Source organism: Pelmatolapia mariae, linkage group LG14, assembly GCF_036321145.2.
Source record: "Pelmatolapia mariae isolate MD_Pm_ZW linkage group LG14, Pm_UMD_F_2, whole genome shotgun sequence".
NCBI classification, from domain to species: Eukaryota; Metazoa; Chordata; class Actinopteri; order Cichliformes; family Cichlidae; genus Pelmatolapia; species Pelmatolapia mariae.
In genome coordinates, this window is record NC_086239.1 from 34,392,024 (window position 1) to 34,411,440 (window position 19,417).

General features: G+C 38.6%; 1 protein-coding gene across 1 annotated transcript in view; it reads left to right on the forward strand.

The window, feature by feature from the left end:
* Positions 1–19,417, forward strand: part of tyw1 (tRNA-yW synthesizing protein 1 homolog (S. cerevisiae)) — a 56,119-nt gene that overhangs the window by 1,763 nt on the left and 34,939 nt on the right. Inside the window, exons 5-11 of the mRNA XM_063493699.1 lie at positions 2,182–2,376; positions 2,542–2,820; positions 4,993–5,109; positions 12,713–12,845; positions 15,901–15,953; positions 16,072–16,190; positions 17,566–17,675. Coding sequence (XP_063349769.1) covers positions 2,182–2,376; positions 2,542–2,820; positions 4,993–5,109; positions 12,713–12,845; positions 15,901–15,953; positions 16,072–16,190; positions 17,566–17,675 — 1,006 coding nt within the window. The remainder of the gene's footprint in view (positions 1–2,181; positions 2,377–2,541; positions 2,821–4,992; positions 5,110–12,712; positions 12,846–15,900; positions 15,954–16,071; positions 16,191–17,565; positions 17,676–19,417) is intronic.

The window sequence follows — 19,417 nt, forward strand, 5'->3', positions numbered from 1 at the left end:
CAGTGAAGCCAGACAGGGACCGTGCATCTTGGGAACCATAGACACCGCTGGAGGGAGAAGGTGTTGACATGCAAGTGCATATGGAGGGAAAGTGACCAGAGGCTAGTTGCACAACAAAACACAAGAGGTCCAGAGCCACTAGCAGCATAACTGAGGGTGGTTCAAGGGCATATGGGCCAACCCAAATATTTAATTCTACTATTTAGTAATACTTGTCTAAGAGTTTATCTGAAAGGAAAGTTTAAGACTAATCTGTAAAGTAAGATGGTGTCTACACCCCAAACCCAAACTGGGAGCTGGTTCCACAGATCTTCTAAGGAGACCTGGCAAACTTCTCTTTATCACCCCTACCTGTGGCATCATAGAGAATAAATGAAAGATTAATGCAGCTCTAAGTTGTGCACTCTGTAAGCAATTAAATGCTGTTTACAGGATGCTCAGAAGCAGCTCTGGGGTGCTAATTAAATCTCTAAAATGTAACTGTGAGCTCATAAGACCTTCCTGTGTGTACTTCCAGGGAAGACCTGATTAGAACAGAATTAATCAAAGGAAAATAAAATCGTAACTCTTAGTTTCAAAGCTTGACAGCAAACACTGGCGTGATAAGCCTCAAGTTCTATTACTGCCAGCTCAGCTTATGCTTCATTTCTGCTTGAGCCTTCAAACGGCCGGTGCAGAGAGCAAACATGTTACACTAATCCTGCTCATCTGCAGCTAGATGGATTGTTTTCATCAGTGTTCCCTTTTTATTTTTGTGAGCACAGTCCCTCTGTGCTGCATTTCGAGATGAATAGGAGATTGGTTGGCTGGTTGACAGCAGAAAAAGGAAAAGAACTATTTATTCAAAGGGACAGTGATACAGTTTTCAGTGACAGAAAAGCTCTACATGAAATGTGTCTGCAGACATCTCTCCTTCAGTGCAACTGATTTACTGGTCAGGCATCAGAGGAAGGAACCTTTTTGTTTGGCACATTTGACCCTGTTTGATACAAGAAAAGAGACTAAATGTTAAGTTTCTTTGCTGAAGGAAATTTGCATTGAGTTTTGGACTTGGAGAAGACGCTGCTGAACTGTAAGACTGCAGTGTCACTGTGTTTGGTGTCTGTGTCAGATGTTAATTTCATCCACTGTTTAGCGAGCTTCAAAATCACCGCGCAACTCACAAAAAAAGCAAAAACTCAACATTTACTGAGAATTTTTTTCTTCTTATCAGAAGACGAAATAGAACAGAGTCATCAGACAAGGTGCTAATGTGAGTTTTGTACCCACTGAGGGTTCCTGTTAACCTTGATACACCTCTGATGATCGTCTCCTCCACCTGAGCAGTCGGGAAAAATATTATAATGCCGAAACTGCATATGAAGCACTTTACTTCAGTTTAAATATGCTACCACATCACCAGGTAACACAATTATGGTTGTGCTGGAACCGGTCCCTTCTGTCATAGGGCGAGAAGCGGGGTACATCCTGGAGAGATGGGAGGATGCCGGAGTGCCTGGAGTACCATGAACCTTTTTGGATACTCCAGCTTCCATCTACCTGTCCAGGGTGTACTCTGCCTCTTGTTTATAGATTCCTCCCCAACTGTGACCCTGAGTTACGTAAACGGAAGAAAATAGATGACTGCATTATTTGTGGATGTGAGCTACTGTTGGCTCAGTAACAAAAACCATCCACCATCCATTTTCCACTGCTTCTCCAGCAGCAGTCTAACCAGAGTTGCTCAGACTTCCTTCTCTCTGGCACTTCCCTTCCACCAGATGCAGATACATTCCCAAGCCAGCCGGGAAACATAACATCTTCACGGTGTTCTACCCTGGGGTTTGCTTCCATTTGGACATGCTGAAAACACCTCACCTAGGAATGCCTATACCACTTCAACTGGCTTCTTTATTGCATCTGCTGCTGCTTAGTTTGTAGCCACAGGCGAGAGTAGGATGTTAGTAATTGCTTAATTAATTAGGACTACCTGGTACATAATTATGTGTCAGCAGTACATCCAGTTAGTGTCCAGTGTTAGTGTATCAACCTCTCACTGCATTTTGTCCCTAGTTAGCTTACTGAGTCCCAGAGACAAGTGTTTCCATATTTGGACAAAAAAAAGTCTTGAATGAAGAAACACTGAGCTTTTTTCCTCCTGTTTAACTCTTTCCTATATGCTGTGTTTACCTCTCCCGTTAGTGCATCAGTAAGTCGGTGTGCGTGTTTCTTGTGGCAACTTACACTGATGGACAGCCCACAGAAAATGCTGAGTGGTTCTGCAAGTGGCTCGAAGAGGCATCCACTGACTTCAGATATGGGAAGACCTACTTGAAAGGACTCAGATATGCAGTGTTTGGCCTTGGAAACTCTGTCTATGTTGGCCATTACAACACGGTATGAAAGGTTTTCACAAAATGAGAAGAATGACACTGGTTGATAATAGTCAGCTATTCAGAGGATGTCTAAAGCTTCAAGGCTGTAGCTCAGCAGTTTATTAAGCCTGAATCACTTCAGTGCTTTCAGTAATTACTAAGAATTCAACCTGCTTTTTTCATACAGGTGTGTAAAAATGTGGACAAGTGGCTGTGGATGCTGAGTGGCAGACGAATCATGACCAGGGGAGAAGGCGACTGTAATGTGGTGAAGAGTCTTAATGGCAGCATCCAGGCAGACTTCCTGACCTGGAAGGTCAAGTTCCTGAACCGCTTAAAGACTCTGGCAAAGGACGAGAAAAAGAGCTGCAGTGGGAAGTGTAAGACTGAGGGCTCCTGTAAGAACAAGAGGAAGGAGCGACAGGAAGAAGAGAAGAAGGCCTCTCCACAGAATAACAGCTCTGAGGTAAGGCAGGAAAGTTGTTTTTTAATGGTGGGTTTTTATTAAAGTCTTGATCAAAATATTCAACTATTCACATTTTTGGGATCCAGATATTTGCTTTTAAATATGTTTAAGCCTGTACCGTCTCAGCTTGGCAGCCTGACACGCCTCTCACTTCCAGCTGTCATTATCACGCATCAGTTCACTTCATTATTGCCAACTTGGAAACTTTGTATCAAGGTTTAGCAACTTTTCTAGGAGCCGTGTTTAATTGCAATTGGACGCCTCTTCCTGTACTTTTGAAGGGAACCAGCACCCAGACAGAGAAAAGGAGACATCCTCTTGCTTCTGTCATTCTCTCCGAGCGATTGTTTTAAGATAGTATATCTTAATATTATTATCTATAACAGTAGTTCAAACGCCTCTTTTGCCCCTGCTGATGGCGAAAGCTGTGAATACTCGATGTTAATTATCACCAAATCTGTTCTTTTGTGGGTGAAGGCTGGCCTTGTGCTTAAAATGACTAGCTGATAAGCCATTTAGTTTCTGAACATTCATTCAGCTGTTCTTAAATTTTTCGGCAAACATCTACCTACTGTGTGACAGACAGAAAAAATATTAATTGGTCCACACCAGTTGTCCAAGATTTGGTAGCGTGTCTCTATTTTTATGTAATAGTGAAAGCAAGCTTCTGAGTGAAAAAACGCTGATTTCTCTGGCTTCTGACTGAGATTATATACTATAGTCAGAATATAAAATATAGACATGGGTTCTGCTTTTAAAAATGTCCAAGTGGTTTCTAAAGGCCAGCAAGAGGTGATTCACATCTTATTGAATACTTCATGAAATCATTATGTTTACATTTAGAGTAAGAAATGGGGATAAATTCAGGGTAAGCTTTCGGGTGGGCCTAGCATGTGATTTATAAGCCACTGCTGTACATGCGGCACAACTGTCCTCGATGTCTCAGTGATATTGATCTCTCTCTCTCTCCAAAAGGCTATGATGGACACCCAAAATGCTTTAAAAAAAGAGTTTGAAAAGAGTTCACAAATTAATGGGTGACATCAGGGTGCCTCTGTCATCTTTTATAGACAGCCTGCGAATAGAAGTAAAAACACCCACGTAAAAATGTTAACTATCATCAGAACAGCCTTGTGGATACGATACCACACGTCGTAATATTATTTCCTCATTATTTGACTCCAGGCTTGTCCCACCGACTCTAAATATAAATGAAGCAGGTAAAGAGAACTGGAGAAAGAAAGATAGAGAAAGCATCCAGCTTACATCTAGTTGGAGAATTGTCCTTTGGGTTAGGATAATGTAATATGACATTACACGGGCACTTTAGAACTCCAAGCAGGAGTCTGAAACAGACTGGCCAGGCTAATGGCTTCATGTTGCACTCCTTCAACAATGTGATTAAAATCAGATCAGATGCCTGAATTTCTCAGGAGTATTGTTCTTGGCTTATTAGGTCCTTATTTAGTAGCAGCGATGTGCACTTTCAGGTGCAGCGTGGCGTTATTTAATGTTCTGCATGAAAATTGTTGTATTTCACTTAACACCAGTCCATCATGTGAAAATATGAAAATAGCACTTTTTTTTCCTCCACCGCTCTCTGAAATTACACATTTCACAAGTACAAAAAGACATTTTATGTACACACACGCGCACACAGCCTTCATATGCATCACAGCACACACAGATGATCAGTTGTCATGGTAGCGGGGACCTCAGAGCCAACTCTAGCTGAGACTTCCTCCCCTCTGTCTGCAACACTCAGCAGAGGTGACATTCAGCCGGAACCGAGAGGAGCTGAGAACTGTGGCGAGGGGACCATCGTGGTGATTTATGTACCCGCTGTACCACTCATGCATTTTATTCTCCTGCTGCACATGTCGGCCATGTGTCGTGATAAATCTGCTGAAATGCCATAAACGCGTACATTGTTTTCTTATTTAATCAGGCAGCCCAGGAGGACATAACGATGTTCAATAAATGTGTTCCACATCAGCACACTCACTCAATCACAACTTCTTTTTTTTTAATTTGTTATGGATTGGACCATATGTGAGCCTTTCTTTACTACATGCCATTCATCTTTATCACCGTGTCCCCGACTTTCCATTTTTGACCTTGTTTTTTAACCACTTTTTGTGCTTCGTTATTTCTTCTTTCATTTTTTCCCAGGACGATCTAGTGGAATCCAGCAGTGATGAAGATGAGTCCGGTCTGCCAGATGAGAAAAAAACGGTGCTCGACGTGGAGGATCTGGGAAATATTATGAACAGCGTTAAGAAAGCAAAGGTCAGGCTTCCTCCGCCAACATGTTAGCATCACTTTTTGCAATACATATGCTCGTGTTATTTCACACATTGACAGCAGAAACCCAAGTATTTGTACTTGTAAATATGAGTTGTGTATACAGTACTTAGCAATTCCCCTCATACACCTGCACTTTTGTGATTCTTGAGTCATTTTAAACTGTCACTCCAATGTCATCATCCAGCAGCTCTATTTTCAGCATTTCCGTTTCAAGGTCTGCAAGCAGGCATCACTGTGGCATTAAGCTCCCACCACCTTCATCCAGTGTAAGTGCATTCAGTAAAGAGATAAGAGTGGTATCATTAAAGGAGAAATGGCAGATGGTTTGATAGACACCAGACCCCGACAGACGAGGAGTAGAGGCTTGCGTAATAGTTAGGACGCCCACTCCACAGACTTGCGAGAGATGAGTGACTCAAGAAAAAAATGAAAAAGAGACATTATCACTCTGCTGTTATAGGCTGTCCTATAAAGATCTTATGACAGCTTATATAAGGTGGACAGACGAGTACCCTGTAATGTACCTCTTTGAATATAGCAGATTAGTGTAAGCTGCTCATTAGTTTCATTCAAAAAATGGAATAAATTGGAAATTCAAGAAAAGAGAAATTACTTCATTCAGTTGCAGATTTTCATTTTAGTTGATTTTAATCATGAACAATGCCAAATGATATAAATCTCTTATTTATTTTATGTACATCGTGACATTTTTGTTAGTATGCTTTACCTCAAAACCTCTGTACTCAGTGCAGGAAGCACTGATGCACTGCAGAAATGAGCCTTTTTGGACTTCAGTCTGCTTGTCGGCAGATAAAGATGAAATTCATAATGCACAACAACAACGCAAGATACATTAGTATCAGTCACAGGGGGGACTGGGACAGAATTGAGGTAAACGATGGCCAAATCAGCAATCCGTCACAGGGCTAACACAGAAACACAGACAGCCATAGACTGTCACTTGCAGACAATATACATTCATCGCGTTAACAGCAGAGCTGTGTGTTTAAGGTGTCGTAAAGATCTGTAGCAGTCCTGATGTGCAAATCGGTCCTCCATCCTGGATTCTTGCTCTAATACGTGGTGCTAACCACAGCACTACTGTGCCATGCATTTACTGTTACTTTATAGTATTTGACATTTTGAAGTGATCACACTCTACTTTAAGCTTCTTTCACCAGAAATGTTACATCATAAAAAGACATTCACAGAATTATTTACTAATGTTGTCACAGTCAAAACACAAACTTCTGTCTCGGTCGACTTTACATCCAGAAACTTTTAGTGTGGAGGCAGCTCCCGTCCTAAAGACGCACACAAGTATTTTATTCTGTTGTGTTTTGATAGATGTGAAATTATTATTTTCGCTGTATGTGCTCCTTTAGGTTACTGAATATTATACTTCATTTGACTGCAGTTCATAGGAGACTTAATGCACTGAATGCAAAATGCTTCATGCTGTCCATGCTCTCCCAGGCTCATCTCTTCCTGTGTGACAGTAATATTACAGTGTAGACGCTCTTGGAGGTTAGGACAGGCTACGTTGTAAGGACAGCACAAATGTGTTTATACAGCACAGCTGGGAAGTTAAAGAGACATTAGTTTATGACTTGAGGAGCCTGGGTTGATCAGTACTCTTCAGTTATGCCTTCCACAGTAAAAAGAGTCAGACTTCTTTTTTTTTTCTTTTTTAATTCATGAGGTGTTTTCATGTAGTTTTTATGATCAAGCCTTGTGTTCCTGCTGTTGTCCTTTTCCCCAAAGATATACCCATAGACTTTATGCTTATGATACCCAAGGCAGTCATCTTTATTCCTAACCTGTCATGTAAGATTTAATTGTAACTGCTCTGGGATGACTTGTGCCATCACACGTGGATGCCAGAGATGACTTGGATTCCTGTAGTAACAAATTTATGTTGCTTTTGCATAATTTGTTCACACAGAGCGAGCAGTGTAAGATGTAATTAGTTTGAGCATTAATATTGTCAAGAGACAGCAGGTATTTAGCCAAGCTGAATATTGCGTGAGTAATCAAACTGTGACTAGAAAATGCTGTATCTTTGGGGCTTGTTACGCTCTTCAGGCTTAATTCTGGCTGTTTATGGTGATTTTTAGTAAAACATTACATTTTCTTTAAATTTGACATCTGTAATACTGTAAGAGGACCAAATTTACAAATACCATTACAATGATGAAAGGGAGGATTTTTTTTTTCAATTTATTTTTTTACAGGTTTTATATCCCACGCTGATTTCACAAGTTTCCTTGTGGCATTTAATGCTCTCTACCCCATTACACTGAAATAAACATCAGTCTCTTGTTCATTTTTAGTTTACAATTATGGTGTAGTGTCAGTAGCTGAATAATTCACTCACAAATCACCTCGTGCTTGGATAAGTAGGTTACCTCGCCCAACCTGTCTTTTTCTTTTTTTGCCATTAGTCAGATAAGTTTATGTAGGTGCCCCTGTGCAAGATACTAAACCACACATTACCCCTTAGATGCATCGACCGACCTATGAATGTGTACATGGTAGGTAAAAGGTGTTTAAAGACATTAAATATTTCTTGAAACTAATAAAACACTGTGTAAATTGGTAAGTTTGGCTTGTAGTGTGAAATGAGCTTTGAGTGCTCAGTAAGCGTAAATATAAGTTTGCATTTATTGACTGATAAAAACTGAAACTGGAAGGATTTTTCTGTACTGGTGTCCATGTGGCTTGTATCCCAGATGGAATCAGGATGACTTGATCACTGCTAAACATTTCATGAATACATGTTTTTTTTTTTTCCTTCAGTGATGGACAGGCTGTCATTGGCTGTGGCCTTAATCTATATCAGTCTTTGGCTGTAGTTCCATTTTTATTCTAGCAAGTGCCTGCAAAATTCATTTTGCATTGTTGTCCTAAATTGATTTTGTACAATTGTTTATAGTATTGGCATCTAAACTTTGTCATAAGAGTCTTTCATTTCTGCCAGAGTGGTCGATTTTACGTTGTGGGACTGTTGCCAGTTAGGAGTTAGTGTAAAACGCATCATTAACCTGAGCTGGCACGCAGCATTTTTGGCTCCGTTTTTATGTTTTCAGCTCACTAGCCAAAGGAAAAAAGCACACATAAGATGCCAGTATAACTACTACTAAGGTATATTCTATATTTTCAGAAACATTGATTGGCATAAATTAACATGTTCAGATTCTGGACTGGACTAGCTTTTTTAAACCTCCTGTGTGCTAAATGCACCCTAGTTAAAAGTCCTCAGGCAGATTACATACTGAAAACATCAATTTTGAGCTCTTAGGGGTGCAGGGGAGTTTTGATACATCGGCAGGCCTTTTTTATTTTTATTTTTATTATTATTATTATTTATTTCGTTTTTTATTTTTTGCAAATCATCACATTTTTTTTGTTAAGTTTTAACGTCTCCTAACTTTTTTAGAAACAGAAATGTAGAAAAAAAGAAATATTAGAAATTTAGAATTTATGCTGTTCCATCAACATATCTGTTACAGTATGACTACACTTGTTATAAGCACAAAATAATGGCAAATACTGTTATTTTATTGTTTTACAGTATAGAGAGTAGTGCACTTATAAACTAATTTTCTTGGTGTGCAATCCTCTTTTGGAGCCGGAGCAAGCATTGGTAACAAATAGCTTTTCTTGTTCACATATATTAAAATATTTGGATAATAAGGTCAAGCTTTAAAATACTGAATTTGTTTTGCCAGCTTTGAGTTTTTGTCTTTCTTATTTTCTACTTGTTCATGGTTTGGGGTTTTTTTTTGCCTCTTGTACTTTTATGTTTTTCTCTTATTCACATGTGCTGCTTAATCAGTGTATTATTGTTGCATCATTCATCTGCAGCAGCACCATGTTGTGTCATGGTTCCCGTGCACAACAGAATGCTGTGAGATGTCCCATTTCTGTTAGCCCAGATTGGCCCAAGCATGACTGGGTGTCAAGGCTGAAAGCCAATCAGTGGGATCCAGAGACTAGGGCCAGATAAATTTTCAAGGCTGCATGAAAACACCGTAGGGACAGATTGTTTCACCGTTGTGTATGCTGTCAGAACTGTACGAGTCACAGATGCATTAAGTGAAGCTGGACATTTGGGCCGGCTGAGTGGCAAACTAGTCTTATCCAGTCTTGAGTGTTAAATTGTAGGCTGTACACATTTTCACTCCCAGTTTAGATTTTTGGTGAACTTTAAGAATGACTTGAGGCCCATTCACACGATGATTGAACCACTGGATGGCTGTTGCTCGCCCAGATTTACAGTGTATGGTGGTTTTTGTACTCCTGTCTTTATTACTGGAATAGGTCATAGCTTAAAGTCACCTATAATAGAATAGATCATCGCTTTAAGTCACTCAGAGTGAAACATGCAACCCACACATTTTGCAGTGATATAAATGACGTGTAAAAATATCATCAAGCACCATCTTTTTTCCATCTAAGAAAGAAATGTGACAGTATTCTGACAAAGCAGCGTGGCTTCCTTGTTCACAGCATCTACTGTCAAAACCGAGCTCTAGGGGACCACTGCTGCTGTCAGGTGTGAGAAACCTCCTCTGTATTTGGGGCTATGATTGTTAAGGAAATGCACAGAGCAAATAGTGCTACTAGATAGCTACAAGGGCTTGCATTCTTCCAGTTTTAAGTTGAAAGAGTGCCATTTTATACAGACGATTGTGAACACCTGAAGCATAGGTTCACAAATAAAATATATTTAGAGAGAAGTTTGCTCTCTGTTTTTTAACAAAGGTTTTAGGAGACTAAAACGGATTAGCAGCTGCTCAATTCTGGCAAAAATTATATTCAGAATTAATATTGAGGCAATTATCATTTAACCGATTGCTCACAGACTCTGGAAAAGTTGACTTTGTCTTGTTTCTTTTTCAGTTGATCAGATAGTTATTAAAATATTTTCTAGGCTTGCAACAAGAAACTTAGTGAAGAGTTTCACAAAGAACAGACCTCATAATTTCTTATCCACACCCAAAGACATTAATTGCAACTACATTAAAACAAAGAACAGAAACAAAATTCTCACAGACTCTAAGTTTAACAGTTAATCTGTGTTACTGTAACATACTGGGGTAGCTACTTGGCTGGGAAGCACCAAGGCATGGACGTGCATGCTGGGAGCTACCGAGGCCTTGAAGAGGGTTGGACAGTAATATGTTACAATTTCTAAATCTATTGCTCAAATATGCTCAAAACATATATGATTCCACAATTCAGCTGCAGTTTCACAAGCTTTTAATACTGAAATATAATTACTTCCAATGAACAGACACGAATAAGGGAAATGGGTGCACCAACAACACCAAACAAAAGAGAAAGAAGATCATGAATCAGACACAATAGACTGTCAGATTCAGGCTTCTCCCCAAACTAGACTGTTAGTAAACTAGACTAAAAAAAACAAACTTGAAATCTGGAATGCCGGTATTCCCAACTCAGCCTATAATAAATGTGAGGAATAGTGCAAGTGCTGATGGAGGTGAAGGAGAGTGAGAAGGAATCAGCCTGCCTACCACTCTCAGGCCTCATAAGAGTGCAGGTGAGCCTTCTGCTGCCAGTCAACACTGGAGATAAATTGGATAGCAGGTTACTCAGGATGACTGAGAAAGAAAAGCTGGTGCACTGAAGCACACGTAACAATCCACATTGGAAATAGCAGTTGACCAATAATTTCTAGCCCTGATGCAAATGATGTTTTACTATGAGTTCATGAGGTGAAAACTTGCCTGCAGTAATTAGCTATATCCTGTGGAAGCCCACTCTATCTGCTCTGCACCAAGCAGCAGACAGACATATTTAGAGACAAGCTGGTGTAAATGAGTAAAACATTTAAAGAGCATGATCTTTCCTTCTACACTTGCAAGAAGCAAATATATGGGTTAAAACGGGAGTGAGTACTGGACTTATTTAAATTTCCACTGGGTATAGCGCAATATTTTAATTTATTTGGAGCCATTTAACCAAGAAATCTGCTACTGCAGGATCAAAGTTTTTGCAAATTTGCAAGTAAGAGAGGGTACAAATGTTCTCAAGACTACTGACTCCAGAGATAAGAGAGGAAAGATTAAAATGGACTCTATAGGAATCTCATTGATTTGCAGTAATGGTTTGTGCAATGTTAACTCTCCTCGAAACAAGTATTTTTCACACAGTTCTACGGGGGTTAGTACCATACGGTGAGCTACAAAGGAATCGGTGAACTATCTACGTTCTTGAAGAATACAAGTGTGTTGAACATTTATCAGCATTTGCTGACACTGTATTAGCACCTAAAGGGCCCTGGTGTGCTGACAAGGTGACATATAGATCCCTATAGACAAACTGAAGAAGTGGCAAAGGTGCAGTAATTGGGTGAAGCTGTCATTTACCATGGTTAATGTTAAAGGCTGGTCATCCATCACGTCTTTCTGAAAAGTAATACCTGTTTCTCTGTCCCCAGGCAAAGTTTTCTTGCAGGATTTAATCAATCTTCTGTTGTATTTGTGCGCAGAATATATCTAAGATATTTAGCATTATACACAAAATCTCTGCATTGCAGTGTTATAATCCTGGCATGAAATAAGATGTTGGTCTTTAAAACAAATGTGATGCAGCAAAAAGAAAAAAAAATAGCTGTTGTGATACAGAGAGCTGCATAAAAGTTAGTCATCACTCCTCTTATCTTTGATCTCAGAAAATACTTTCCAGATGGGTTAGGATCCTGGACATGTTTTTAAAACTGAACTTTCTTAAACAACCACTTACAACTTACAACAGTTGATGTCTGCAGCAGTGTCCATCTTTTATATACAGCCTGTGGTAATTACATGTACACCAAAATTACATTTGGTCTCCTATTTACTGGTAAAGTCTCAAAACTCTCTTAACTCTTTAGGCTTTAACTGATTCAATCAGCTGATGGTCATTTGAGAGCTTATAAATTCTCTCGAAATCTGATTTATATTTTCTATATTCAGTATACTCAAGTCTTATGCAAACTGAACTGCAAAAAGCCTGCAAAGATAACCAAATTAAATTGTAATGCTAATGCCACCTTAATGCCACTTTACTCATATATTCATATATATATATATATATATATATATATATAACACACACATAGACATGATCATCTTTACAACAAAATACTCAATTTATGTTGCTGTTACTTTTTATGTTGCTTTGTTCTTTACACACAAAACAACATAACAGAAAAACATTTTCAGATACTTACAAGACATCATTTAATTACGTCTTTTTCTCTGAATATTTTGGTGATGGCTCATCTACAGCATTGCATTCAGTCTTCACAATTTTATATTGATAAACATTATCATCCATAATCTCTAGATCCCATTTTTTGCATATTGGGGAACCTGTGCCCATCTTTACTTCTGAGAAACCCCGTCTCGCTAAGATGCTCTTTTTGTACTCGGTGATGTTACGGACTTGTTGCCGGTTAACCTGATTAGTTGCAAAATGTCCCTCCAGCTGTTTCCTTTTGTTACCTAGTATAGATATAAATGTTTATATGGCTGTAGACCATAATAGACTGAAAGTTTTGTTTCTGCTTCAGAGCAAAGAGGAGAGTCAAAGAGACGGCCAGATGGTGAGGCTATCCAAATTAAACGGAGTGCAGAAGATTGAAGACGAAGGGGAAAGAAGGGAGATGATCACCCCTGCCCTCAGAGAAGCACTGACAAAGCAAGGTGAGGAAAGAGGATTCAGGAAAAAATTTGAGGATTAGCAAAAGAGAACTCACAAAAGCAAATTAGAAACCAAAATGCTAAGTTACCAGCACTGATAGCTTACTGACTCAGTCAGTGGTGGAGTTTTATGTTTCTTCAAGGTGTATTTGTAAAATTATATATCGCTTTCTAAAGGAACATCTGGTGGGTGTCACTTGTGACTGCGAATAATATATGCATGTTATCTAGCTGCATTGCTTTGCATTGTAAACCAAAAAATCTCATTACAGACAGAGTGCACCAGCTGCTCTCAGCATATGTTTAACCTTCATCTTTCCACAGAGGGCAGCAAAGTTTTTTTCACTTTAAACATGAATTGTTAGTTATGCCATTTTTAAAATGTATGTGGTACTAAAAGGTATTTGCATAACAAATTAATGTAACTCATATGCCTAAAGATGTATTTTTGCAATTCATTAAGTATTTAATGGCTTTCAGTGCTTATTGCTCTGGCGTACTATGCAGAAAGAAGAAATTAGTTGAAACCATTGGAGTATATTTGGGTTAATCAGTTGCTGAAATTTCATTGCGTTTTAACCTTGCTGATGAGCTGTTATTTAAAGGTTCAACATGGAAACTGTAAAGCTGGAAAAATGGAACTTAATGGTGGTTGCAGTGCATTTCGGTTCTTGCTTGTTTAAGATAATCTTTAGTCCTGAACTTACTATCTTAAAATGTTAATCTAATGTTAACTTAAAATGTTAAAATGTCTAAATAATAATATGAATGTATAACTAGTGTCCTTTTTAACTGAGGCTATTTGAAAATTGGACTGTTGTATTAAGGTTTAATATTATCTAGTAGAAATAACATCAAAATATTCTGTTTGAAAGGTCTGTGAATCCATCACTATTTATATTGTTGCTATTTTTTTCCACCGTGCACCATGTGCTGATTTTTTTTTTTTACTCATTAGGTCTGGATTTTACTATTCTACTCTTCTACTATCCCACTATTAAAACACAGGCCAGCAGTCATTTTCAGCCAATACCCCCCACAGTTAGCTTACACAACACTCTATAAATAGGACACCGTACGCAGGACTTCACTTCATTTGACCAAATGTTGACCTATTTCATGGTGTTTATGTTGGCAACCGTTAGTCCTGGAGGGCAGTTTGTTTTATTTAGAAGGAAGGATGAAAGTTTTGGCATTGTCTTCATGGTTTTCAGCCTTGGAAGGGTGTGTTTCCTGTATAGTCTTTTCCTGGCATGGATTGGATGCCAGTGTCACATACTGCTCTTGTGCATTGTCCAAAAAAGTTTTAGCACAGTGCTGCACAGTGTGCAAAATAGTTTTCCATCAGCGAGGTTCAAGAGAAACCTATTTCAAGAAAATAGTGAAAGGGAAAGTCATAACTCAAAGGTACAGGTTAATTAGTAAATTATTATTAAAGTGGTTTACCAATGTCACTTTCAGTCAGTTTCGGTTTGGAGTTTGGCTTCTTCTGTGTGCTACGCACCAGGTAAAGCTTGTCTGTTTGGTTCAGACAAGGAAAGCACAAAGTCAAGAGTGTGAAACCTGTTGCGGGGGTGATATCTGTGGTATCTTTGTGCTTAAATTGTCACTCTAATATGTAAATTGGCAGTCGTCTTTTTCATTACTTGGTGGAAGACCAGTTAAGCCGTCGTCTCCCTGCTCCTTTCATTCCCCTCAGCTCTTAAGCAGCTCAAGAGTGAAAGACAGAGTATCACATGAGTGTAAACTGTTTTTATAATTTTCATATTCTCCGATGCTGTTTCTCCGACATGGTGCAGTTATCAGAGTGTATTAAAAAGACGGACATCAACTGTTGGTTTGTGAAGTCTAATGTGAATTGAGCATATTCATCGTCGTCATCTTGTGTTTTAAACCTGACATGATGGCGAGGGGAGGCTCTCACTGGAAGAACTGAGAGACACTGCACGCATGGCATCACTTCATTTTTCATATTCAGAAGACATGTCCATCTTTTATATACAGTGCATGGAGATAACACAAAGCTAATCATTGTTCTTGTTAAAGTCACTAATAGCAGGTCCAGTTCACTACTGTGTTGTCCAGAGTCTTGTAGACCTGCACTCAGTTTTTTTGTTATTTATGAAAAGATGATTCTTGTTCAGTGGTAAGCTGTTACATTTAAGTGTAAAAATCAAAAAAGTGTATTTCATTCATTCAGCCTTTCCTGCAAATATACCCACAAACAGCCTCGATGAAGAACATTTTGTATTTGACTAATCTTGCATCAAACCTGAGATCTGTGGGAGCAGTTCGAGCACAAACACACCCCGGTACAAATGTCCTGCTGTGTTTTTGTGTTTTAGATATTTCATGAAGGTTTTAATAGCAGCTACAACACACACAAGCTTCCAAAATAGGAGGGTTTGTTTTTTAAACTTGCTGCCTACATTCTTTGTGTGGCTTTGTACTGCTGTACTTACTAGAAAGTTATTTTAAATGATTTTGAAAAGGAAAGGCAGCCTTTCTTCTTTAATCTATCATGTTATGTTTTTTTGTTTGTTTGTTTGTGTTTTTTCCTGGGATTCCATGAACGCATCAAGTCATGAGGATAAAAGGATTCCATCTGACAGATATTATAGAGCGGGACGGGGTTTTTTTTTGTTTTCTATTTTTTTAATGAGGGAGAATGAGGAGAAATCCACATCCGGCTGTTCATAGTGGTTTGAGGCCATGGTGTTAAAAGGGATAGAGAGACCCACCTCAAGGGCATTTGAAACACTTTCCTCACAGACCTTTTTGTGCAAAAAGGGAATCTGAAACGTTCTCTCCTTTCTCCCAGTGACATGGCCTCAAGCAGCCAGTAGACACTTTGCTGGAGATGTTCAGCTGTTAGCATGGGGCCATTAAAAAATCAGACTTTGTGAATGTTGAAAGGCTTTACTGAAGTAAAGCTATAAAAAGTATATTGTCCATGTTTCTGTCAGCTTAATTTGACTTGTGCAGTTCTGCATTGTGAAGTGTTTCACTTATTTGATGCTGTATTTATAACACGTTGTGTTTTTACCTTTTTGTGAAGGATATAAACTGATTGGGAGTCACTCAGGAGTGAAGCTTTGTCGATGGACTAAGGTAACGAAATCATACCTTTTAAATAAACCGTTAAACCACTTCCTTTAAATTTTCTCAAATTTCTATTACAGCTTTGACAAACTGAATGCATGAATTGTAATTCATTTATTTATTTTAGTCTATGTTGAGAGGAAGGGGAGGTTGTTACAAGCACACTTTCTACGGTATTGAGTCCCACCGGTGCATGGAGACTACCCCCAGCCTCGCATGTGCTAACAAGTGTGTCTTCTGCTGGAGGTATGTGCTTCTCAACTTCTTCTCTTTTAGTTTGCCATCATTAAGGAGAATCTTAAGTGATCCAAATAAAAGTTAATTAATCTTTCAGCCTATCAATATTAATACCCTACTAGAGTACATGTCTTATTTATACTGTGATTTAATTAAGATGCTAGTCCTTCTGGGTACAGGCTTTATGCTTCCCATCACTTTAACTGTCCATTGCTACACAACTGTATATAAGGTATAACATGTGTTTTCCTGTTTTTAGGAGTGTTTTTATTTTGCTATATATTAACTAGTTTTAGCCTGTTTGATTACTAACTTGTAGTTTGTGTTTTTTTTTTAAAAAACAAACCCATTTAGGGTTTAGTCCAGTCACTGTTGATGATCTGGCTGTTCCATAGAGGTTCATGTTTTATGTGCAGATGGATAATGGATCTGCATAACTGCAAGGCCTAAATGTGGACACTGATTCATCATGGCATTAGTGAGAGATTGGGCCTTTTACTAACTTCAAGTTCCATTTGAAAAGGCGACTGCGTTGAGCACTGAAAGGTCGCTGTCAGAATGTGCTGTGGTGAACTGCTGCCCTGTCAACACAGATCTGCCCGTCTCCCTTACTACAGCTATGTGGGATGACAGGAAATAAGCAATTTCGGGGCACAGCTGCTTTGTTCCTGCTGCCCCCACCATCCACCTCTTTGTGGCAACAGGTGGAGCAAGATTTTCATGGACGCCGTCAGTATATGTCACGTTAGAGTGTGCATACTTATCTGACAGAAATTTGTGATGCCCCAGGATTTGGTGTTACATCACACTTGGATAGTTGGAACGTGTTATTAACACCCAAAGGAAGAGCACTTTTTTTACAGTAGCATGCATTCTTTCACTTAATATGTTTTTATAGGGTGATAATACACACGCCCACATAATTCACTTTCAATCTGTGAGTAAATAACTTGAGTCTTAGTATTTGGCACCTCGTTAAATGCTCCTTTTATTCTAGTGAAATATGTCTTTAACTTTTTAAGTGATGTTTGTGTTGAACAAACGGTCTAATAGTCTTGGACTTTCTAAATCGGAATTACATGGAGTAATACCACCAATGGGGTGTAATGTCCTTTGTTTGTACTGAAGCTGGTTTGGAGCCCATATTTACAGTTTATTGTTTAGGTCATTTATTCCATTTGTAGCCACAAGCAGTGTTCATTTTCCCTTTTATGCTCCAGAAGCATGTCTCCAAAGAAGGTAATACCATCTCTAAGGCTACAGTGGTTGCTCTTTGATTAATGCTTAGTTTGCTGTATTGCTACATTTGGTTGGTGCTTGCTGAAGCAGTTACATCTTGACTGCTGTTAGTTCCTATTTATTCATGTTTGTGCTCCACTAACAGACATCATACCAACCCTGTCGGCACTGAATGGCGCTGGAAAATGGATCCTGCAGAGAAAATCTTGGAGGATGCCCTGGAAAAGCACCAGAACATGATTCGACAATTCAGAGGTTAGGCTTTGAGCAGGTGTCACATGCAAACATGAACAACAACATGCATGTTTTTTCTAAATGTCTGTCTGGCTATTTGTCTGTTTACTTATGCTTATGCTTGAAAGTGTTCATCATAGTTTGTCTTTCTCTTTGTTAAAATGAACAGTCACATAAAAAGTGTGCAAGAATAAGCCCTGTTTTGCACACTTTTCCTCCTTAAGGTCTTCAGCTTAGAACTTAATGAAGTAAAGTTCACATGCAAGTGCTGATGATCTGTGTGGCTGATGAGCTGTTTCGTCACATTGTTGCTTTCCTCGCTCATAAATCACTTTTCATTCGCAGATCCACAGACACACAGTGCATGCAATCTTTGATTTCCACCTCCTCAAAGTCCTGTTTGTAACAACTCCACTCTTTATTTTCTTAAAACTTATCAACATTTGAGGTATCTAAGTTAGTAATTGGAAATCAAAGATTTAAACCTATTTGTACTCCCATTTTCTGGACTATGCTTCTACTGCTTGTACTAATATTGCTGGCATTTGGGACTTTTTCTCTGGCTGCTACCAACTTTGGCTGAGAACGGCTGGCTGGCCACTCAAAGCTCAATCCAAACAGAATTTACTGATCCTGTGTGTATGCCCCAAGCAGATTTTCTTTGAGGTTTTCAGAAATGTTGTCAAAACATAGTGGTGACAAATTTATCAGACGTTAAGTAAGGCAAACTAATTCTAATCAGAAATATTTTGTTCCTCGTGTGGATTTAAAGGTAATCAGCAAAATTAGGTTAGAGTTCAGACTAAGTTACTCCTTAATTAGTTGTAGGAATAAAACAATGCTTATACTGCAATGTTCTTACACATAAATGTAAGAATATTTTATATTGTCTGTGTTAAACAGTTATTTATTATTCAAAATATAGTGGAAAGGCCTAGCAAAAATATAATGTCTTAAGGTTTTCATGTATGTGTGGGCCATTTGATTTACAGTGATATAAAATAACAAGTTGAGAAGCTAAATGTATGAATGTTTTTATATTTTTCTAGATAAAAGAATTGTGAATAATTAATAGTCAAAGAATGTGTTTGCATTTGTTTTGTTGTTTTGTGACAAGCTCAAAGAAATGCGGATAAATTCATTACCATATTGTTAAAGACAAAAGTGTTTTCAAATGTTTTTCAGACTCTTGCTCTCGAGTGTCAGCTGTGGTACAGAAATACAATCTTACATTATTCCATTCCAAACTGCATTCTGCTCAACACTGGATGTTACTCTGTCCGTACAGCCTGTTGTGACTCTTGTTAGCATAAACACACTTGCAGAGACCATTCCTATCAAGAGCAAACCAGCATCTTTCCAGTTAAACTCTTCATCTTATTTTCTATTATTCTCATGTACAAGTCAGTACTGACACCATACACTTACCTGTATTATGTAATATGATATTATATGGCTAATAAATAAAATATTCACATGAAAATTGCTAGGCCAGCCCTCAGTCCAGCCAACTATTCTTGAGGCCTGGCCTGATCCTGCAACTTTATGGTCAGAGAGCTGCCTCTCTAACCTCAAAGCTGCTGCTGATCCCATTATAAAACACTGCAGACATTGTGCTCATGAAATGATATAAATACCAAATGCAAAAAACTTCTGAGACGTATCTTCTTCAAAGGGCTATTTCATAGTTAATATGATTCTCAGAGCTGAGTTTAAGGATATATATAACGCACATCATCATAGAAAATCTAATAATTTTTTCT